Source organism: Pezoporus flaviventris, unplaced genomic scaffold (assembly GCF_033815535.1).
Source record: "Pezoporus flaviventris isolate CSIRO_AGI_PZ_B2104156 unplaced genomic scaffold, CSIRO_AGI_Pfla_v1 ptg000002l, whole genome shotgun sequence".
NCBI lineage: Eukaryota > Metazoa > Chordata > Aves > Psittaciformes > Psittacidae > Pezoporus > Pezoporus flaviventris.
Window position 1 is genome coordinate 37,429,751 of NW_026892550.1, and position 24,844 is coordinate 37,454,594.

The following is a 24,844-nucleotide window of genomic DNA, read 5'->3' on the forward strand; positions in this document are numbered from 1 at the left end:
TTTTTCCTGAAAGCAACCTTTCTTCAAAATTATTACTCTTATCTAGGTCATAGTTAAGTTACACATGGGTGGGTTTCAAACCTGGTCTCTTTCATCAGGGTAATCTGGCTAGCTAGTTTCGATGCACAACTTCTCCTACTTTTATTAAAATCAAAAACTATGCCAAACTGAGACTAACCGTATCTGAGTCTGGCATTTCGAAACAACTACTTTTTTTTTTTTTTTTACTATTTTAAGGAAAATATTTGGTTATTTATGTATGCTGAGAAAAGTGAGATTTGTTACAACTGTATCATTGGAAACTATTAGAAATGAATATACGTACCAACATCACCATTGCTCACTTCCTTTATCTGGTGAGCTGTAATATAGAAGATACTGTTTCACTGTATTCAGTAGAGCAACAGTAATTCATATCAGATGATACCAGGGTTTGTTTTTATGATTATTAGGGCATACTGGCAACTTGATACAGCCTCTTGACATAAAAATATATTACGTCATTCAGATAGCATTAACCTCAGAGGCATTTTAACTAGAAATAATTTAATTTGCACTGATGACTTATGCAGTCTTCCAAGATAGTTCTGATGTTAGAGGTATGTGAAAATGATTCCACTAACAATCTAGTGTCAGGTACAGATTAATAATACTTGAGTTAGCCTTTCTTTGAGCAAATCTTTGTATTGTTCTGTAGATGGGAAAAATAAATGCAGGGAGCCAGTGTTTAACATTCGTCTTGGGTTATGGAGATATTTTGTGTTCTGAAACTTGGAAAGAATTGGAGTGACTTAGTTTCAACTGTTGTTGCCTCTAGGTAGGTGTGTTTTGCAAAACTTAAGTATTTAATTTGTTCAGGTGAAAGTAGTATACCTGTAGCTTAACACAGGGAGCATGTTTCCTTTCTTTAGAAGGAAATCCTACTGAAGGAAATACAACTTTTAATATAAGCAGTTTAAGAAGGTCTTCAGTGAAGTATCCTTATAAGCTCTGTCTCAAAATATGTGAAAATCTAAATGCAGATACAAAAAGAACAAAGAAAGCTGCAACAAAGAAAATGGAACTAGACAGATTAGATGGCTTTAAATTAAGACTTGAAAACAGGTGTTAGAGCCAGCAAGATGAAAGAGACATGAAAAAAACTATAGGTGCAAAAGGGGGTGTTCTTGCATGTAGAACTGGACAACTTGGTAAAGGCCAAAGAAGGCAAGAAAGCAGAAATACACATTAGCAAAAGTAATAAAGATGCATCTGAAAGATTTGAGTCAAGAAGGTAGCTTGACTGAACGTGAAATAGAATGGACTAGAAGATTAAAAGAAGCAATGTTGTCTTTCAAAAGGTTTGTATGACTGGGAGTTTAAAGAGGAATTCTCAGGTATACCTGTAGCTACCGGAGAATGTATTAATGCAGAGTTCACTCAACCCAGATCTGCCTTGCAAACAAGTCGGCTGCAGCATATTAACAAGCTCCTTTCCTTATATAAAGGCAGCTTTTATTGGTAAAAAGGTAAATAGGGGACGGGGTGGGAGGGAGGCTGATAAAAGCACCTCTGTAGCACTGGACTTTCTGTACTTACAATTGCTGTGTAACTGGAGATTTTTTGTAATAGTTTCTCATTTTGTCCAGGTTGTGAATATGACTGATTTGATGTGGGATGGGCATGGAAAGAAAATTAAAAGATAAAGAAAAATTATTTTTCTGTCTTTACTTGTAAGAAAGTTGTAAATAACTGATGATTATTAGAGATCCTCTTACAACATGGATAAAAATAATCATAGCTTCCCATTTTTAGATATTCTATAAAGAAAGAACTTATTTAGGAAAGCAAGGCATAAAAACTGTCTGAGCAGGCCAGCATTTTTAGGCTGATAGCACTTTGGTTGGGCACATAGACAGTTACAGAAATTTTTTTGTGTCTGTCCTACTACTAACACAAGCGGTACCTCCGTACAAAGGCTTCCTGGCCTCCTGAAGACACTGTGTCTAAGAACCTCAAACAGTTGAAAACAGCATTGATATTCTGGGTAAATTCAACTGGTTCACAGGGAAGCCTGGCCACATCCCAGTCTTACAGCCAGAGAATGGGGAATGCCTTGCTTGGAAAACTGACAATCAGCAGCACCGCACAGGGAAGTTTGGAAGGAAACAGAAATGCAGATGACCCAGTATCAGTTCCATTCATTTCCTTGGTAGGGGATTTACTATTTTTGCTGCTTTAGCTTATGCCGGTTCTCCAAGTGCAGTAAGTTACACAGTGAACACTGTTTTACGCCAGTATAAGCATATTTATGTTTGGGCTTCTGCCACAGAAACTTTTCAAAAGGAAATCAGATCTCATGTTCCTGTGCAGGCATAAGTTTCTCTTGGCTTAAGCTTATGAAAAATACATACAGTTGCATACTGTCCATTAAAAAAAATGAGTGAAGTTTGAAACAAGGTGACTGAAGACTAAGTATAAATCCAAAGAGAAAAAATTGGAAAGTGAAATCTGTAGGTTTCTAGGACAAAATATCTGAGTTTGGAGAAGAAATTTGACCCGAACCTCATCTATATATATGTGAGTGCATATGTATATGAGGCTTATATATATATGAATGCATATGCATTTTTTCATGTGCTTGTTAAGACATTTGTTTTGATGTTGTCATATATTTATTATTAATCTTATTTTCTTTAAAGCAGTCTGGCATGTGAAATGTATGTATATCCATGACTTAGCTAAAAATTAATTTAAACAGTTTGTATATCAGCAGTAGAATTAGAAGTTCAAATATTTTTGCATAAGGATTTTGCATAAGGACTGAGGAAATAATTCTAAGAATCCTAGTTTGTGTGGAGTCTTTGAGTTTTATATTTTAATTTCCTAAAATGTTTTTCGTCTGGTTTTCGGGTTTTTTTTCTTTTTTTTTTGGGTTGCTTTCTCAAAGAGCTGGCTGGGTAACTGGCAACTGCAAACCTAAGGGTAGGCTGCATAGTTCTTCTTCCAAATCCTTCCTTTCATGTTTAGCCAAGTGAGAGACACAGAGTGAAATGTAAACTCCGGCTCAGTATATCCTCATGGCCTTCTCTCCTGGTGAGCAGCCTGCGGGGCAGAAGGGGGGCTGAAGCCACCCAGGGATGCTAACCGCAGCGGCCTGGGAGACGCCGGCAGTGAGCTGCTGCTGCCAGGTTGCTCGGAGGAGGAATGTGAAGATGGTGCTCGAGGGCCCTTGATACCGAACCCCTGAGACGGTGCTCCTCATCCCACTGCTCCTTCTCATTCCATCCTCCCCCGGGGACAGAAGGAGCATCCTTCCATTTAACTGTTTCCTTTTAATTCCCAGCAGTCTGAGAAGTAAGTTTGTGTTATGTTTGAAATTACAGACTGGAACCATCTTTATTTAGTTTGATTTAATTTTTCATTTTTATTTTATTTTCAAGCTTTGCAGAAACTCAACCTATATACTGGAAAGGAACTTCCCATGAAATATAAACAGGTGTTTGTACATTCAAGTGAAGGTTGTTTGAGGAGGCTTTTTGATAAACCATGTCAATGCAGTATCAAGGTCTAACAATTAAATAATGACTAATTGATGAGTTTGACCACATTGACATGATCTGCTGTGCTGACACTCCTGGTTTGTTTTGTTTTTTAAAAAGATATTTTTTTCCAACTGTATTTTATACTTGCAACTAATCTTTAAGTTACTCCTCAGTACAGGGACATAGAAAACTTTCTCCTGGGACAAAAGGGTGATTCCCAGAACTCCAGCTATTTCCTCCAGTGCTAGGGAGAGGCATATGTCTTATAGTAGCCATAATTGCTTGGGGCCTTTTTTCTGCCAAGTAATTCTTTGGCTCCTGATCACTGAAGGTCTGTAAGTTTGGGGTTTTTTTGTGAGTTTGTTGTTTGGGCAGAAATGAAAATGTGAGCAGCACCCCTCTCTTGTGTAGAGATGTGTTTCTTTTTGCTTCCAGCCATCCCTTTCCATTTCTCTCTGTGCTCATCTTTACTACATTTATACTGCCTGCTCCTTTGTTCTGTCTATTCTGCAAAGAGCATGTAGGACTAAAAAATACATACAGTATTTTTTTCATTCTTCTGTTGTGGCCATGAATTTTCCCCTCAATCAGTTGGGGCCCACAAATTCTCTAGTTGATGTTTTATAGTCTTTTTCCCTATCCAGGTTTACACAGAGTATGCTTAGTGGTGTACCTTCTGCACTGATGCAGTGAAGTGTGAAGAAAAATATTGTGTCAGCCTGAAGATCACAAGGTTTTGTGAACATGTGCTAATATAACAGTTTTAGTGACCATCACAGATACAATAGAATGAACTGTGATTTTCCTGTACTCATCTATATCTATGCATATACATACTGTGTTCTTTAGACTGTTATAGAAATAAAATTATTAAATAAGCTAATCTTTAAGATATTATTTAGCTATTCATGAAATTATTAATCTGTTTATAAAATCATACACAGAAATTAAAGACATTCAAACAAACTGGATTGTATTGAAAGACAAAATTTTAACTGTTAAATGTGAAATAAATTATCAAGTACTCTGTCTTCTGACTGAGACAAACTTGAAGTGGTAATTCCTTCTGAGAATTTCCTGGCATTGTGTGTGATATTGCAAGTGCAATTCCAGTTTACAATCTGAGCTGGTAGAAGATTTGAGAGTCTACCATGGGGATGGCAGTAAAGATGTGAAAGACGCTGCTCTGGTTGACTATAAATGCTGTCTTTGATATGGAAATACTGTCTTAGTAATGCAGGTTACTGCTGTTTACATCATGAAGCAGGTGAGCTCCCCTCTAGATATGAAAAGTTGGAGGGAAAGAGTTTTGAAGGCAGTAGCCCTACTAGAGTCATAGAGTTTTGTGGCTCACTCTTGTAAAATGTGGAGGTACAGACTGAGCAATTAAAAGTAATATGTGCAGTGTATATAAGGAAGTATGACACACTATTATGTGGTAATCCTTCTGACATGCATTCAAGAGCTGCACCAATGACCTGTAGTTTTCAGATATTGCAGAGGAATCAAGGGAAGAAAACCCAAGGAACAAGGAAACACACTTTCAACAGTTCCCCCTCTTCTTTCCCTCCCCCCCCCCCCCCCCAGTAGTTCTTTTCAGTTGTGCTTTTAAATAAATGGTTAAATTAAAAGGGTTGTTCCAGGATGAAATATCTCACCCTTAATAAAGTGAGATTTCTTTTCAAGCTGGAAAACACCTCCCTGATGCCCTCATCCTTAGCATTCTGTGCTTGCAAAATAGGTAAATTGAGGAGAATATTAAAAAAGTCAGGCAGAAAACATGCCTGAAAGGTCTTACAGCAAATTTGTTATTCCAGTGCTGTATTGTCTTGCAGCATTTTTCTGACAGGTATCTCAAGGAGTCAGGATGCTTTCGAGTTTGGATTTTTGTTGGTGTTTTTTTTTTTAATGCTTAAGCTTAGTGAATTAGTACACAAGGGTTAAAGTATTATGGATTTCTGCTTCTCTTGCAACACTGTAGCATTATTGGAAATAATGAAGTTTAGGGGCATGTTAAGACTGGATAGAACTGAAGCTCTTCCTACACAATTGGATAAAATCAGTAGAATCATTGCAATAAAATAATTTTACTGTGTATAATTCTACTTTGCAATTTTATGGTTTCATTCGTAGTCTCTCACAGAATGTGATACAAATTGTATTTAGTAATACTCATCTAGTTGTAGTGATTTTATTTTTCATTTTCTTTTCAGGGTGTACCTCAGTTACCATGTGCCAAAGCATTGTATAACTACGAGGGAAAAGAACCTGGAGATCTTAAATTCAGTAAAGGAGACATCATCATTTTGCGTCGACAGGTGGATGAAAATTGGTATCATGGAGAAGTCAATGGTATCCATGGCTTTTTTCCTACCAATTTTGTTCAGATTATTAAACCTTTACCTCAGCCTCCGCCTCAGTGCAAAGCACTTTATGACTTCGAAGTAAAAGACAAGGAAGCAGATAAAGACTGTTTACCATTTGCAAAGGTAAAAACGGAATAAAATTATTTTCTTTTGATAATGTCACACACTTGGATAAGAACAATTAAGACTGTTCTGTGGTCTTGTCTGTATGTTTTTTAGTGGAGCTGCACATATTCAAAAAGGTAATTCTGCAGGTATTTCTTTTATGTTGATTAGTTTTGCCCTGCTTCTCTTCCTAAATTACATATAATTCATCTCAGGTTTTATTTTTGAGAATGCAAGTTTTCATAATTGCAGTAGTAATGTTCTTAATTTATGAGAAATAAGCTATGTTATGAATAAAGTGTTCCATCTTCTAAAGAAACTCATTTTAAATTGAAGTTGGTACTACTTTCAGCTTTGCATTTAGTAAGTGACATCTAGATACTAGACAAAAAGTACTACTCAGCTTTGGCATTCTATAATATTACTAATTGCCGTTTGGAAAATACGATGTTTCCAATGTTATTTCTATTGTAATTAATTTTCTGTCATGCAGAGCATGTAATGATACAGAGTTTTAATGGGAAGTAGAGCTGTTAATCACTTTCTGATTCTCCAGTTTATCAAATTGGACAAGAATCTCACAAGAACAAATGCAAACTAATTGCTTCTCTACCAGTTGATGCCTATTGAAAATGAAAGGGACAGCTACAATTCTAAAAGCGATATTAACATTTGGACAGGCAATGGTTATCACAGCACAAAACATCAATACTGTTGGGGATGATTGGCATTAGCTTGCATATTTTGATTAACTTGTTGGCAAACTTGGTTACTGTTAGTTTGGTTTTTGGGTTTGTTTTTGTTTGTTTTAAATCCCCAGTGCTGCTTGAGTAAGCATATGTTTCCAAATATTTTAACTTGCATATGAAGCAATTATGTATCTCCAGTATAAGCAAGAGCAACGTTTAATGTGCACATAAATCCTTTCTTTATGTAATGTTCTCAAAACCATATCTAGTCCAAATGCTCCATGTAATTGTGAAAGAAATTGTATCATTTACCAGTGTTCTTAAGTACTTAAGTAGAAAAGCAATTGTCTAGGGAAGTTTAGGTAATGAGTCAGTTGATAAGGAAAAAGATTGTGGTTCTGTTGATTAATGCCAAGGACTTAAAAGAGGGCTGATGAATACCATGGACTGAACATTGCAGGAAGTCTGGCACTAAGCATGAAGTCAGATGGCTGAGATGAGCTGTGGACAGTTAGCTGAACTCTGACAAAATAGGGAAAAGAACGGCTGGAACTGACTTCAACCCCAAAAGTGTTCCTGTTACAGAGTGCCTTCTCTGTGTTCTTGTCCTTGCACTGCCTTCTCTGATTGCTCGTGCGTTATGGAGGGAAATGAAATTAGAAGCGTAATTAGATCTGGGAGACATAATCACTGCATGTTCACACAGGATGATGTTCTGACTGTAATTCGCCGTGTGGATGAAAACTGGGCAGAAGGAATGCTGGCTGACAAGATAGGAATATTTCCAATTTCATATGTTGAGGTGAGTGAAGTTGAGTACTTGGTAAGGTTGTGCCCAGTGTGTATTTTATTTTCTAAAAATAAAAATAATCGGTACTCCTGATTGTTGTAAAATAACCTGAGATATAAATACTCAGACCTAAAATAATTTAAGGTCTGTGTGCTTAGTTTGGGAAAGTTAATGACCTCAGCAGTTGAACAAGTGATTTTTACTTAGCTGTTTGATACCTGTTTTCATTGAATGGAATTGGAATGAGAGTATTTGGAGGCAGTCACTGTGTTTTCTTGTTAATAGTGGAGTCGTGCAGTCAATCACAAGCCACACTTAAACACAAAATGAAAGCAATCAGCCAGTCAGAGAAATAAAATAGTAGGCTTTGCACTGTCCCTAATACCTGCCTCTCAAAACCAAATTAGCACAGCTAGGAAGTCAAAGAACAGGCTGTTGGTAAGCAGGAAAAGCATTGATTTCCACATCCAACAGACCCTTATTTTAAACATTCTGTATCTTCCTGCGTTTCTCATATATGATATGACAAATTTACAGAAGTAGCAGCTGAGAAAGTTTCCCTAGCCGTTTAAGGTTTAGAGTTGAAAGCTGTATTTTCTATGTAGGAAGACACAGGTCATTAAGAACTCTGTTTACAGCTGCAACAATGATTATTAAAATTTACATTATGGAAAGATACAGAAGTTTGGAATAGTATTTGTCTTTTTCTGATAGGTACCTTACCAAGTATGTGCTATGGATACTGGGTAAGATGCACTTCTTGCACTGACAAGATTTTATTTAAATGAGTGAGGCAGAATGCTGAAAGAAAAAAGTATTTTCCTATAGCCTGTGGGATGGGAAATATGTACCTCAGGTCACAGAAGAAATGTGTAACCATACTAAGAATAAAGTGAGGTTTTTGAGTTGGATTTCTGAATGAGATGGGAACCATTTAAAAAATGACTCTGTTCAACCAACATAGAATTTATTCTTCTTAAAAGGGAAAGATGTATATGCATTTTTATAGGTTGGTGTAAGGACCTGTACATCTGGGGATAGGAAACGTTAAATGACTGGGAAAAAAAACAAAACAGCAAAACCAAAAGGGTTTCAACCTCCTTAGTGCAGTTCTGGCTTCAGTTTAAGAAGCTTTTAAAAGCCAATTTACAAAGTTCTTTCCCCTGGCTATTCACTCCTACCTCCTTGCAATTACCTGCCCCTTCAGCCAGAAAAGCTTTTTAAAACTGTATCACTTAACTTAGCCAAATTAGAAAAAGCCCTTTCCTAGGGCTGCCACTTTGGCTAACTAACTCACAGCTCCTTTTCCATCTCTACAAAAGTTTGCAAGATAGAGATATACTCTTGAAAACAAAAATATGTAAAAGTAGTAGTCACAAAATACATTTCACTGTTAATGTTTTCAAATTCCATCAACTATGAAAATGTATTTTCAGTTAACCCTTTTAGAGTGAGGACTTGTGTACACACATGCAAATCCCCACTAAAATGATATGGGAAATCTAGAATGATAGATAATACCCAAAGAGATACTACAGATCAGGTAGGTGGGTTTTTCTTCAGTATATACTAAACTGAAACACATGCTGTGGTGAAGAGCAGTGAGATATGCAGAAAACTGAAAACTCTCAAATTTGAATTTTGAAAAACCTGTTTTCTGAGATTATATAACTGTTGTTCTGGAAAATATACAGACAGCTGATACAACCAAGTATATCAAACCATTCTTGGCTATGTTATTATTAAAGACACTGAAGATGAGAAGCAATAAATATTTTTGAGTATTTTTAATCTGGCATTTTTAGTTGTATTTTGCTGTATTTAGTTGTAATCATAACCTATTTTTTGACACTGCCTTGTTAGTCCACATCTTTTGTTTTTTATTGGTTTTGGTTTTGTTTTTTTTAATGTGAATTACTAGCTGCATTTACTGATAAAATCTGAGATATGTTGAAGACCATGAAAAACACTGAATCTGTCTGAGTATAGTTGAGGACAACTTTTTACCTGGAGGAACATTTTATGATTCAGTGTTCCCTAGTCTGCTCTGTTCTTTTACATTACTTTCTTAATAAATTTGTAGCAATAATAAAAGCTAAGACCAAAAACATTCTTAGAGAATTTTTAATAGTGATTCTGTTGAAAGTGTAATTTAACTGACTCACAAAACATTCCATCTTTACCCGTAGACACGTAGCACTGTGAAATAGTTACTTCTATCTGCAAATGAAAAATACATAATTCATACATTGCAAAAATTCTATTTTCTAAGAAGTGCTAAAACCAAGCAAACCCTCTAGTTTTACTAGAGTAAGACCTAATTAACATATCTAAATTACTAGACTTTTAACTGATGGAATTTCAACACACTTGCATTAAAAGCTGGTCGACCAGATTCTTGTGCAGGGATGAAATCAAATGCAGTGAGTCTAGAAAGTGTATAGTGAAGTTTATAACACTTATGTTTATCTCCATTCCAAAAAGAAAGATTAATCAGAACTAAAGAGATACTACTATTTTTCTGTGTAGAGTACAGTTATGGCTATAATACACATTTGTTGGAAAACTTTGAAATTTTGCTGTGGTTTAACACTTAGTAAACACACTCCAAATCTAAAAAGTATTTAAATTTTTACAAGTTATTCAGCACTCGTACAGAACAACTAGAAAAACATTAATGTCCTGAATAGAAAAAGAAAAATCGGGGAAAAGAAATCACTTTAAATCAAAATGTCAGTAGAAAATAATGACAGCTTTTTTTTTTACCCAAGTTGGCATGAACAACTGGGAAATACTCTTGTATTAATCCAGCTCCTCTAGCTTTATTTATAAACAATCTAATAGAAATGTAGGGGAGGAGGAATTCACTACAGTGAATATTTCGATTTTTTTTTAAAGGTCGTTGTCACTTTATACAACTCCATCCATCAGTTAAGAGGACATTTTAATCAATGAGAACATAAGATTTTATGTACTTAGTGTGTCAGGTTTAGTTTTTTTATTAGAATCTCCTCTTGTTCTAGACAGGAGTGTTTCAAAACATACTTGTCAGTTAAGGACAAAATTTGCCTTAGTTCCACTTACAGACTTTACTCCTTTGTTTCCAAGTATATGTGAAAGTGAAATGTTGTCCAGAAATTGGAATTTTGACTAATAATAGTGTTGGTAATGTGTAAAAAATAACTCCTTGACCTATGGTGATGTAGTAAAATAGCATAAATAAAAACTTTGGATGAACGTGGATGGAAAGACCGTTTGAGGGAGAAGATGGTGTTTTCACTTCTTTTCAGAAAGTGATGATATTTGAATTCTAACTATCTACATGTGAGTGAAGAAAAGCTGATTTGTAAACTAAATACAGTAATTCATAAGAGATTTTAAAATAGGTCTTGCATGGTAGTCTACTTGATAATTTCTCCAGATGGCTGCAAGCAGGCAGAAACCTATCTGCTAGCCTCAACTCCTACCGCAGCACTGACACACGGCTTGGTCTTGCCCCTATTTGGAAAGTTGTGTTTCCTGGGTTTTTGTGGTAAGGGGCATTGGATTTCAGGCTACCTGTTACAGCAAAAATTTTGTTGAATGAAAAAAGATAAATGTGATTATAAAAGTTAAAGAAGTTTCTGATCAAATACATCTGTGCAGGAAAACAACTGACATAGAAAATGTGGGAGCAGACACAGGATGTCTGCAGAAAGGAATGCTGTCTTGAAACACGTCATAGCGTGAGTGGGATGCATCCCCATGGTGATTTTGAATGGTTGCTAGCCATTTCATTGGAGAACGCATGCAAGTTCCTCTTTTCTCAAGGAAGAAGTAAACTGCACCTTGCAGAATATTCTGCAACTGTTGCTGGCTTCAGGTTACTTCTAGAAGGCCAGTTATCAGTTCAGTTCCATGTTTAGTTTCATGCTGCTGCCCTGTGCTTGCTTCTCTTCATAAAAAAGCTCAGTACATTGCTTATAATTATATCAGACAAAACAATCCCATGGGCAAGCCTTAACTTTTCTCTAACCGGTTGCTCACTCTATAGAATGCTCAGATTCTGCAGGCATTAACAGCTTCAGGAGATAAACGTAATTAGGTGTAGCAGGTACCTTGGGGTGCTTTTAGCAGAGTGGCTTTTGGTTTTGTTTTTTTATTCCTGAGTGATCCGTTAACTTTTTTGATTAGGTATTCTTGTTTTAGGAAGAGTACTGCTTTTCTTTCTCTGGTCTGTGTGCAATTTGTGAACAGGCTCTTTGGAAAATAAAAGGGTAGGTTAGATATGCATAGAAGTGGTTGCAGCCATTGAAGAAGATATAATGGAAGACACGGATTCTCAGGAAGGACAGGAAGAATTTTGATCTGAGGTGCAAAAAACAAAATGTAAGACATGCATAAAGTGATTATTCTTTGAAAAGTGTGTGCTTTCTTCCATGATGAGAGATAGGACCCTAACAGATTGGGTAGCAGAGAAAGCTTTTTTTGGTCCTGTTTTCTACTTGTTTCAATATACTTCTCTGGACTCCTATCAGTGATCTGTGATAAAATTACATTGTTTTCACTGGTCTGTTAAAGGTATGTTTGCTCTACATTTAAAATTTAATGAATAAAAAAGTAATTACCTCAGTAATGAGCTTACAGGTTAATTGGAGAAAGCTGTATGGTTATGTCTTCTGTAGTACACAAGTAGTAAAAAATCATTTTGTCTGTATGATCCATGTACAGTATTAGCAGGAAGGAAAATCTAGTGTCTACCTTTTTCTTTTCTTTTCTTTCATGTTTCCTGCTGTGACATTGTCTTCGGCCCTTCCTGTTCTCTTCATCTGCCTTCTAAAGGACCAACAATAGGAACATTTAGGAAAAAAACCTAGGTTCTCATCTTCGTACCCTTTTCCAAATCCCACATTATGCCGTTCTTCCACTGCAGTATATTCTGAGTAGTTCTGATTCTTCAAGCATTTCACAGTTTTCCTCTCTTACATCCTAATAGGTTTTTATGTCAGCCCCTCATTGTTCTGGTAGCTTCAGCTTTGAACTTTGTCTGTTTCTTTTGAATATGCATGGAATTTCCTTCTGGATCTCATCTTTCAAATGCCTTTGGAAACCTTTTCTATATTAAAAAAATATGAATAAATACATTCTTTATTCTTTTGTACCACTTCATATATAGCTACTTGTCCTCAAATATAAAGGGAAGAGTTCAGAGTATAAGCTGTTCTCATTTGTGGGAGCTGCATTTAAATCAGTGTCGATGATATCATGATTAATGATATCTTATTTGTCTAGTAAAGTTATGACGGGGTAAAATGCTACTTTAAAACTCTTCATAAACGTAGATATTTTAATACTTGTGTGAAAAGGGATAAAATAAATACAAGAAATAATACAGTGAAGAATAGAAGTAGTACTTCCATGGTTACTAATTTCATTCTTTCATCTTGATGTTCTTCACAGAAGATTTTTCGCTTGTTCATAATTGGCTACGCTTATCCAAGTAACCGTATTCATATTTAGTGGTACATATTAATATTAGTTAACTTGTTCAGCAAACTGGTGCTGGTGCTACTTCAGCTCATGAATAAATGAGAGTTCTAACATTATTACATCCAGTAGGTCAAAAATATAAAAAATATTTTGTGGAAATAAAGGGTTTGAGAAAAATGTAATTTAGTAATGACCGATTTGTAGAGTAGGGCAGTATGTCACAGTTTTAAGTTGCATGGTTTAAATTTTGTTATGAATAAAAAGAAATAGATATTTCTGTTATACTCAGGTGTTTTTTATAAATAAAAAAAAATACTAATGTGTGGCTTTCTTTTGTAGTTTAACACAGCAGCCAAACAGCTCATAGAATTGGATAAGCCCTCAGGTTCTGCTGTTGACTTTGGGGAAGGTACCTCTGGGGCAGCCCACAATTCAACCCAAAAGCACACTGATACCAAGAAAAACACCAAAAAACGTCACTCTTTTACCTCCCTCACTATGTCCAACAAGTCTTCACAGTCTTCTCAGAATCGCCACTCAATGGAAATTAGTCCTCCTGTCCTCATCAGCTCCAGCAACCCAACTGCTGCAGCCCGCATAAGTGAGCTGACAGGACTTTCCTGTAGTGCCCCTTCTCAGGTAATTTACATGAAATCAAACATAAATCATGTGTGCATGTTCTTTTAATAACTGTGAAGGCTTCTGATCTTGTCCAACTACTCAAATTATTACTTGTATGTAATTGACATTAATGTACGTTTTCAACAAGTTTATCTTCCAGCATGAAAGCATTGAAGGGCAAGTGTTTTATAACGCTTCTTATACAATAATAGCAAGTATTTTTGGTCTTGTAAGCTAATTTTTTTCACAGTTGTTAATTTCATAAGTGCCACAAAGGTTTTTATAAAGCTGTGGAAACTAGAAACTGGAGTGATTTAAGTGCTTAGGTTTTTTTCTAGACTTAATATAATACTAGGTATTAATAAATAAATGCAAGTAAAAGCTAAGTTCAACTTGAAAATTACATGAATTCTAGAAATGTACCATATTAATCTGATTGTGATAGAAACATTTATCTGACTATTTATTGTTAATCTCCTCAAAGCTTTTAGTTACAAGCTACAATGGTTCATGAACAATTGTCTGTTTCACAGAGAGATTACATTTCAGGAGAAGAGGTAGTAATGCAGACTTTGAAGTGTTGTTGTCATTTTATATGAGCTGGTAATATATTTTATTTTCATGTCTTTGGGATCTGACAGCCTTTTATGGAAAAAAATGAAAACCAACGTTGATAAAAGTGTGTTTTCCATGGCTAGTTCAATGTATTTCCAAATTTTCTGAAACATGGGGGTGGGGAGGGGAAAGCAAGCAGTGTGATCCAGTACTGTTCGTATCAATAACAAAACATTGGTTCTAAAGTTACAGATCAGTACTGGTATTTCTGACCATGAAGCATACAGCTGTGCCAAAACCAGCTTTTATGAAACTACTCAGAACTGACCCTGCTGGGTGTTTTTTTCTTTGACAGGTTCATATTGGTACTACGGGGCTAATTGTGACTCCTCCTCCTAGCAGCCCAGTCACAACAGGGCCTTCATTTACCTTCCCTTCAGAAGTTACCTACCAAGCTGCTCTTGGTGTAAGTACCACTCAAGAAAACAGCCTTCCCATTGATTTTTGGTCTGTACAGTCTTTTTTTTTGTCTTGAGTTCCGATCCATTGATTTAAAATAATTGTACAATGATTGTTTATGTGACAGACAATGGTATATATTGAACTGCAGCAAAAGCATTATTGATACAATAATGTTTGCATCCTGTCATGCATATCCATTTCTCCAGTTTTCCTCTGTCATTTTCCTGTAGTAAACACAGGAAGCCCACTTTCTTCCAGAACAGTGTTTTTTTTCAACAGGAGTAGAAAAGAAGTTATGCTGGGGGGAAGATTAGGAGAAACAAGCAAGATCTTATAAAAATACATCAACTTGAGACTACAGTTGCCAGATATTTGTCTTACTTAATATTACCAATATTCTCCTAAATAAGTTTCAAAACTCTGCTTTCTCCTCATTAGGATGACTTTAGTTGTGTGTATGCCTGTGGCAAATGAAGAACTCATCTTAGGTTCGTGGAGATCAATATGAAAAACTGTTGCAAATGGCCATCTTTTAAAGGAAGGAACTTTTAAAGGAAGGAATACATTGCAGTGCTCTTACCTTTGGACAAAGAAAATAACATTATCTTCAAAAAAGTGCAGGATTTCATTTTAAAAACAACTGAAAATTCTTTTTCTTAAAGCTTTGTTTGTGGTAGGGGAGCTCTGGAATGCCCTAAATCATATGGCACTTATGAGAGCATCAGCTTAACTGCAGGTAAAGATTGTGGATACCAGTTTTCAGAGATTTTCAAGGGAACTTTATGAGCCTTTATTTTGATCATAGGAATTCTTGATATCCAGTTCTTGTTTTGAGTCCAAAAAATGTGCCTCTGACACTGGGGGTGGGGGAAGGAGGGGACACGCAGTTGAATAATAAATCTCCACTTAAAAACAAACAAACCAACCAAACACGACAACAAAAAAAACTCAAAAAAAACTCAGCCCCCCCCCCAGCAAAGTACACAACCCAAACAAAAACCTCCAAGACTTGAGCTTGTTTAGGTGTCTAATTATCCTTGCAGTCTTTAAAGCAAGTAAAAAATAATGAATAGTTTCGCTTCTAAATGTGGTTGGTTTTGTTTTCAACTTTTGTCACTTGGATCATTGTATACATTTGTCTGCAAAATCAAGGGCAGAATTGTCTGTGTTCTACTATCAACTTTTTGTTGTTTAAGTAAATCCTTAGTTGTGGCTTGGTTGCAGCTGAGAGGTTACATTCTGACAGCTTTCTTTGGGACTCGTAAGTTATGTTTTCTCAGTCCTTAAAATTATGATGCTGTTATTCTCTGAATTATCTCTAGTTCTTCCTTCTGGCATGGTAAGTGCATTCCAGAACTGGGTGCAGTGCTGCATGGTCTTTTTCAGTGATGAAGTGTTGATAGTATGACCCTTTTATCCTGTTATTCTGATGTTTAGATCTTGAGAATTTGCATCCATTCATTTGGCCTGAGTGTAGCAAAAGTTTACGTTCAGCCAAATATCCATTATGATCCCACAAATTTTCATTGTCATTAGTGATGTACTAATTGCTCCCATCCAAGTAAATGTTATTTCACAATCCTTGTTCTTCAGACAGATGACCTTATTATTGACAGTTATACAGACAGTATGCTTTTGCCCTCCCTTACTGAGTAACACGGGTTGTGCTGTAGCAATTCAGTGGCCTTTTATTGTTAACAACTCCTTCAGTATGTGGGTCATCTGTGCAAACTGAATGCTATGGAACCAATTAATGGAACCAATTAATAATCTCCTTATATTTAGATGCATATTTTAATGACCCAGAGCAGGAAGGGACCACTGGTGGTCATCTAGTCTGCTCAAGCACAGACACCTAGAACCAGTTGCCCTGGATGGTATACAGACAGCTTTTGAGTATCTCCAGGGATGGAAACTGCACAACCTCTCTGGACAACCTGTGCCAGTGCTCACTCACCTTCACAGTTTACTGATTTTCAGACTGAATCTCCTGTGTTTCAGTTTGTGTTTCACTGAGTACCCCTGAAAAGAGCATAGCTCCGTCATCTTTGTCTCTTCCCTTAGGTACTACACTGATATTCCCCTGAGCCTTTTCTAGGCTGAACAGTCCTAGCTCTCTCAGCCTTTCCTCATAAGAGAGATGCTCTAGTCCTTTGATAGTGGCTCTTCACTGGACTCTCCTTTATGTCTGTGTCTCTTGTACTGGGGAGCCCAGAACTGGACACAGTACTCCAGGTTTGGCCTCATCAGTGCTGAGGAAAGGAGAAGGTTTGATCTCCTTTGACCTCCTGGCAAGACTCCTCCTAATGAAGCCCAGGATACCATTACCCCTTTTTGCAATAAGAGCACATTACTGGCTCATGTTCAACTTGCTGCCTACCAGGAAGGACCTTCAAGTATTTTTTACTAGGATATGAGGTGCACATCTACTGCTAGAAACAATGAGCTGGTTATATGCTAATCCATGTAATCTTTTATACTTCTTTTATCCAGTCCTTCAGAAGGTACCTGTGAGAACTGACCAAACAAAATCAGTCTTGGCATATTTTGTGCTCTTAGGCAGAATAAAAGTCTAGCTAATGTATATGCTGCGAGCATTGAGCAATTGATTTGATTTGTGGCTGAGAGACATTTTGGAGATGATGGGGTGGGCAGGATTCAAAGCATCATTTCAGAAGTTCTGACAGAAGTTGCCTTTTTTTTTCTCAGTAACAAACACTTTTGGTATCAAGAATCAATAGTTCCTTTGATGCCAACGTGGAAACACGCTTTATTTTGGTGCTGGTGCAAAGTCATTAAACCATCTCGGGTGTTTTAATTGCATAAGCTTGTTCAAAAGCGCTCTCACCATTGGTCCCCACAGGAATTAAATTACAGCACTAAATGCACCATGGAGTGAAACTCCTGCCACATGATCGTTCTGTATCCTGGAGTGCTGCTTTCCTTTTGTGATAACCATGTTCCTGGTTATGTTTCCAATTAGGCATATAATTCCCATTGAGAATCTGAATTATTCTCTGCCACCCTCTTTAAAAGCCAATAACCTTCTGTACATAATGTTCTGTTTCTTCTTGACTTGTTTTCAACGTGACTAAAATACAAGCTGGCAGCTCAGGCTAGAGTCAGGTCGTTCTTGTGTACTTTTACTGTAGATGGTATTAAATGATGCAGTTTATAGTCACAAGCTGTGAAGTGTGTCTTTTAAGTCCACTTTTCCTCTTGCTTCATGAACTCTTGTTTTAATTTTAGAAACGTGCAAAATGGTTCTGACAGGTCAAGAGAAAAAGTCATGTTCTTGTTTCTAGATGTTCAGCTTCTGGAAATACCCTCCCTGACATTCTGAGCATTAATTTTAAGCCATGGAGCAGTTGCGGTTGTATGATTTAATACATCAGAAGTGGTTGGCTTGAGACTATTTGCTTTTATAGTTTTTGCTTTTATAAGTATAAATTCCTGCATTTCTCTAAGCTTTTCAATTTTGGCTTTTACTTCATTTCTGAATACTAAGTAAATGACAAGGAAGTTGAATTGGCACAGGGAGGGTTTCTCTTTAGCATGAAGATGATTTAAGTGGATCTTCTTCCTGCCAATCATTTTGGTACTTATAACACTATTTAAAGTAATAATTGATTATTCTTTGAGAGCAAGCCATTTACACAAGTTCTTTTACTTCTTTGCCAAACTATGATTAAGGGAGAATGAGGAAAACAGAGAGGATGAGCATGATTCCTCATCAGTGAAGAAGAGAAGGATATGTTCCTTTGTGGTAGTCCTGAATTTATGCAGCTTTGCTACATTTATATGTCCTGAATCTAGAAGGAAAGGAGAGTTAGTTTCTTCTCTTATCTTCTGTAAGAAAGACTGCTTTTTTTATTGTTAAGAGGAAATATTTTGAGCTGTCTTGTTGGGTAGCAAGTTTCTCTAAGACAGTTGAGATGAATTCCTAGAGGAGCCTGTGATTCATCTGTGTACATGTTTAGGATCACATTTTAGTTTTACATTGTTATTTTGGGAAATACTATGGTGGTTCAATAAATGCCAATTTTATTTTGTCCATAATAATATTTTGTAGATGCTATTTGGTATCGAAAGTTTTATGAAGTAATTTACAGATTTGCAGCCAAAATCTACACAAATAAGACTTAGGAATAAGAGTGTTTTTGTCAAGTTACCTTCTACACTGTCTGCTTCATGTATCATTTAAACAAATTTGCATTCAGAAAACCTGTGATAAAGTTTTCTTTTACAGCAGCAGTTCTTTCGCCAGCAGCATTAATTCTTGGTTTGTGTTTTGAGGTTTGATCCTTTGAAATTAAAGAAGCTATGAACTGAGACAAACTTCTCACAGCTGAGGCTTTTGACTGTGATATTATCACTTACACTTCTCTCTGGGACTTCAAACCACAACTTTGCCCTTTAAGGGGGTATTAATTGGTCTGCTCTTCTTGGCTGCTAGCATTTTTGAACCTTGTAGATACTTAGTCTATTTGGAGTTCTTCATAAAATATAAATAGCAGATGTCAAGTTCAATAGTTGTTGGGTGAAAATATGCATGTATAATTAGGTCAAGTTCATTTATCTGGGAGGAAATTCTTGGACGTGATTTATAAGGTAGATACATAATGGAGGAGATCTAGTTGAAAAAACTCTTACAGCAAGTATATGATCTGAACCATGATATGGGAAAACTGAGACAAAATATACCACAGCAGAGTTAGTTACATCCAAAAGCAGCAGAATTAAAACAGAATGTAGCAACAACAGATAACTTACCTTCCTTTCATTCTGCTTTTACAGTCTCTTGAAAACATAAAAGTATTTTGGACTGCAGTTGACCTGCATATATGATATGATATCCATATTGCTACTTCTGCAGGTTGAATATGTTGACTTTGAAAGGGTGTCTTGGTACGTGCAGTTAACTAGCAGAAATAGGTGGTCTGTATTTAGATGGTTTACACGTACTTCCGTGCTGAAGGCTTTTCTGGTCGTGTTCTCTTGCCCACACACAGAAAAATTGGCCCTCTATGGTAAAGCATATAAGGTAGTCTGAATTCTTATTAATGAGGTACAAGCTGAGGGTTATGGTATACTGATGACATTTAGTGCTCTCTTATGTAGTTCCAGATGATTCAATGTTGTAAAGCAGTCAGGAGGACGTTTATATAAGAACTGTCTGAGTTGTAACCAACAAAAATTCAGATCAACTTTTGTTGGGAAGAGGAAGCAGGTGAAAGAAATGATGGGGTTTTATAAGAGAGCCCTGTTCTTGATAACATATATTTATAGTTTAGGAATTTTGTTAAACATGAGCCTTAATTTGTTAGCCCTCAAGGGATTTTTCAAGTTGTACATTTTTTCCTAGACCTTGTAGGAGTGAAGACAGCTACTGAATGTTTTTTTTTTCCACTGCTGTGCCTTTTGTTATGTTTTGGATGCACTGATTGTTGATCATCAGTGGGAACACAACCTAATTAAAATTAAACTTAGTAATATGTATGTGTTTCTAGAATGTGAGTCTGGATACTGTTTGAAGCTTTACATAAATAAAGTATCGAATTTACGTTTCATCATCCAATTAAAAAAAAAATATTAGCACTTCCTTGCTTTTTTATACGCTTGAAAAGACACCTGTCTGAAAAGTATTGCAGAAACTTCTGATTTCCTGCCTTAACTACCTAAAATAAAATGCTCTGAATTATTTTGATAAGCATCTTATTGAATCATGTGCGGTTTGCATATATTCTGTCACAGAATGTTGAATATGGAAACCATCAAAACTAGCTTGTGCTCTGGAGGTAGGTATGTTTCTCAATAGCTAGAAAAATGTTTATATGTAAGAAAAAATCTTGAAAACTTGGCTGGAGCGTTTGGACCTATTTATCCAGTTGTAGCAATGCAAGCTGAAGAGCTTTAGTCCTCTGAAGTCTATAGGGTAGTTTATTTAGATTTCTAAATACTTGCCAAGTCGTTAGGAGTTTAATTGGGCTGTGGCTCACTGCAGGTTTCATTACCATAGTAATAGACACGGAGAGGGGAGCAGAAACTGAATAAAGCAGAATGATCTAGAGCTGGGAAGGTGCCTTTGCTGCAGCTAAAAATTCAGTTTGTGTTGTATGTTCAAATGCATAAAATCCAGCACCCAGCATTTATATCTTTAGAGATGCAGGAAGTGCAGAATCGTGACAACCTTGATATTGTGCAAAAATAGGTTTAATTTTACAGATTTCCAGCTAATCATCTCCTAAGGTGGGTTTACAGCTTCTACCATGTATAAAGGAGTCTAGATGACTAAAAAAAGACTTTATATTCTGTAGACGGGTTGCATAGAAGTTAGATGCTCATGTTCAGATTGGGTTCAAGGAAGACATTTGTTGAAGCTGACTGGGAGGGAGGAAGTAACTTCTGCTGTAAAACAACTGAAGGAGAAAAGCTGGTGTTGCAGTATGAAGTATCAAGATATTTTAGAAAGATTTTTGTATGGATGGGGATCTAGAATATGAAGGAAATGCAATTGCTGTTCCTGTGAATAACTGAACTGTGTGTACCAAAGCTCTCCAGCAGATCATGCCTGCTTTGTGTTGGATACAGGAGGTCTAATTTGGTCTTAAGAAATTGTTAATGTACAATCTGAAAAAAGCTTTAAATAAAAATAGAAATATTTCATGATAAACCATGCACACATAAGGGTAAGAATTTTGACTGAAAAACTGGAAGAGTTAGTCAGTTTTTCTCTAGATTTGAAAGCTTTAAATCATGCAGCTCTTTACCGTGTCTTGATAGAGTAGGACTAGTTCAGAGAGCTGTTAACAGTTTCACCAAATGTAGAGAGGTAATAATAGCACAGTGAACACCTGAAACTTATTTTCCCTCAAGGTTTTTGCACAGAAAAACAACAACAAAAAAACCCTTTAGAAATAGGGTGTTTGAGGGGAATTAAAATTACTTTCCATTATGTAATTTCCAAACTGATAATGTAACGCTGTGCTTTTATATGCTGATGTACTGGACGAGCCAGGCAGTAGTTCAGGACATTTTGTTAATTTATATTATTGTCAGGTGTTTTGTTTCAGTATTAAAGATTGTGTTCAGTTGAAGGTTATGTTTGAAACAAATTCAGTTTTAATTTTTCAAATGTTGGAGGTTTTTTATTACTCTCTTTTCACGTGTTGTAACAAATAATTATTTTTGGAAGGGGGAAAGGAAAAGTTCTCCTTTTGTGAGAGACTTTTCCCAGGAGTGTCAGAACACAAGGTCCTAAAGAATTGTCTGAGGCTTTACAGAGCAGAAGGTAACAATTGCTCCATTGATTCTCAAAAGGCATAGAAGCCTGTAGGCAGGACCCCCATTACGATCTGCCTGTAGAAGAACTGCACCTTTTTACTGGGGTGTTTGTTAAAGATTACCAATCTTGATAATACTGAATTTCAAAAGCTAACTCTTTAAACTGGAAGAATAGGAGAAAGTGGTAACAATAGCTCAGTGACTGTGGTCTCCTATTGTGCTGGCTTTTGTAACCCATACATCAAAACAAAATTTCCCCCAGAAGGGTGGTTTTGGGTGCACTGCTGCTGAATTGTATATTATGTTTCAGCTTCACGTTACAAAAACAATCATGTTTTGAAGTACAGGCAGCAGTAAGAGGCAAAATCTACCTCCTGGAAGGCTTCTGAATTTTTGTTGAGTCCTTTCCTATAGATGTTATAACTAGAAACAGTGTTTTCCATTTTTCCTGTGCTGAGAAATTGCTTGCAATTTGCTTAATTAGCTGCCAGGTTTTCAAGATTTTTAAACTGGGAAAGGAGAAATACAGACAAACGTAACTGTCCATTTGTATCATACCAGTAGGTAAAAGAATACTGAACTTGGCTGTTTTACCCCATTTCCTTAGAATATCATGTGCCTTTTTTTTATTTTTTCCAGCTGATTCAACTCATCAAACAATATTGATCATCTGTGTCTATTTTTTTGTTCTCATAAAATCAGAGTATGAATCCCCCACTTCCGCCACCACCTCTCTTGTCTGCTGCAATCATTGCATCGGCTTCTTCTGGACCTCAGTCTGCAGGTGTAATACAAAGGCCTACATCAGCATCAACTGACCAAATGGCACATTTACGACCACAAACTCGTCCAAGTGTGTAAGTAAAGTTGAAACATTTTGCCAGTCAGAAAAATGGAACAGGATCAGTAACTTTGAACGTACTCATATTATGCCAGCTGGCTGTGTTCTGCTAGAATGCCCAGAAATCCAAACATACATTTAGAACAAGAGCAACAAAACATACATATAGGTGATACCCTGAAACTGCCTTCATGCTGAGAGTTTTTTATGTCTTAAATGAATATAATCAGCTGTTGCTGTGTATAGAAAGGACTCACTTCAAAAATATAAAGTGTTTATCATGCAGAAGATGAATGGATCCTTGAGTTAGCAATGAAGACTCTGTAACTCGCAAGTGGCAAATATTGGAGTGAATTTACTCAAAGTTTTCTGTTATGTATGGTATGAACAAACTATTCTCATTTGGCATAACTTGGCCAAAACACCAAGTGCTGTATTTCATTTAGACTGCTGTATTAACATGTCATTATCAGAATGGTTGTGTAAGTTGCAATTGAAGTTTGACTTATGATTTTACAGTTCACTTAATTAGTGAGTTGCAGTTGGGAATGAAGGTAAAAAGCTGCTAGTGAGCATTATGTCTTCACAGTTGTAATACAAGTAAGCGTGTGTCATCTTCTGGGTGAAAATATTTTGTATATTAACATGTGCTGCTGACAACATCTTTTGTCTTGGAAACTTCTTTGTGCGCAGCTTGGAGAATAAGAACCATAAAAGAAAATAAAATTCAGGAGTGGCTGAACCATCTAAATAGGACATGTTTGAATAATACAAGGACTGTTTTTGTTCTATGTCTTTCTTTATTTTCCCACCAGGTTTCCTCCCACTCCTAAAGAGCAGGTGCATCTTGTATAGCACCTTGTCTTGTATAGCATATGTAACGTATGTCTTGTATGGCAGGTGTGTCTGGATTTGGGCTGGTTTTTTGGTGTCAAGTATTCTAACACTGCTTCTTATGGATTATTGTGCTTAGTTGTATTTAATCAAGTACCCATCTCATTTGTTCCCATCCTCCATCTTCAAAGGGTTGCTCTTAATCAAGATACTAATGAAATTTGGAATGATGTAACCAACAGGGAAGTTAATGAACACCAATTAAAGCACCTCAGTTCCTTTCCCATAGAGCTTCACTATGTGACTTTGTGGATCCTCCCTAAATCGTGTACCAGTGAAACCTTTTGTTGCTAGTGTGTCATATGTTGTCTTTAAAACCTATTTTGGACTTGCTTTACCAAGTATCTACACTACATTATCTGCAAAGATGCTTTAAAGGCACAGTTTTCTGGGTGGACAACAAGGAAACAAGAGAAATGAACTTTACAAGTGTGTAACTGCTAGCTACCTTACCCATAGACTTCAAGTTCTAGTGACATCTTTCTTTTGGGCATGCAGTTGCACAGGGGCATTCCAGTTTTGCAATCTGAAAAGTAGTTCTGATTACTGATTTTTTACTCCCAACTAACAGAACTTCTCCATTCTCCCCACCCCTTCACAAAAGATACTGGCATGTCACAAAGTGCAAGAGATACTAGAAACAGGTGGAGGGGGAGAGAAGTGGGATATGCTGGGATCTGTAGTTGATAAACACCTAATTAATTAAGTTCACTAAGTTAATTAAGAAAATGAATAGCCTTATTGTTCATTGCACTGAAGTGCAGTTAGGAGGATATTCTTAATGGTCATTGTTTCCCTTAATATTGCCATAACTTCTGTTTTAATATTGTAACAGTGTGACGGATCTACTAATACATAACCCTTTCTGCCGTGCCTTCTCATCTCTGAACTCTCTCTGCCAGAAAGTGATGTTTTCAATTGTTTTAGGTTTATCAAGTGCATCTACTTTCCTGTCTTTTAGGTATATTGCTATATACCCTTACACTCCTCGAAAAGATGATGAACTGGAACTGAGGAAGGGAGAAATGTTCTTAGTGTTTGAACGCTGTCAAGATGGCTGGTTCAAGGGAACTTCCATGCATACAAGCAAGATTGGTGTTTTTCCTGGGAATTATGTGGCTCCAGTTACAAGGTATATTTTTATACAAGTATCTAAATAGTTTATCTATTTTAGGGTCCAAAATGATTTTGTTATTGTACATAATGCTAAAATTGAGTAATAGAAGAGCTGCAGGTTTTAGTAG

General features: G+C 36.4%; 2 protein-coding genes across 2 annotated transcripts in view; both read left to right on the top strand.

Annotated features, from left to right (window-relative positions):
- Positions 1 to 24,844, top strand: part of NEK1 (NIMA related kinase 1) — a 180,611-nt gene that overhangs the window by 97,513 nt on the left and 58,254 nt on the right. The window lies entirely within an intron of this gene.
- SH3RF1 (SH3 domain containing ring finger 1) overlaps positions 1 to 24,844 on the top strand; it is an 81,486-nt gene that overhangs the window by 42,468 nt on the left and 14,174 nt on the right. The window contains exons 3-8 of the mRNA XM_061475099.1: positions 5,738 to 6,013; positions 7,391 to 7,486; positions 13,283 to 13,582; positions 14,475 to 14,585; positions 22,568 to 22,722; positions 24,562 to 24,732. Coding sequence (XP_061331083.1) covers positions 5,738 to 6,013; positions 7,391 to 7,486; positions 13,283 to 13,582; positions 14,475 to 14,585; positions 22,568 to 22,722; positions 24,562 to 24,732 — 1,109 coding nt within the window. The remainder of the gene's footprint in view (positions 1 to 5,737; positions 6,014 to 7,390; positions 7,487 to 13,282; positions 13,583 to 14,474; positions 14,586 to 22,567; positions 22,723 to 24,561; positions 24,733 to 24,844) is intronic.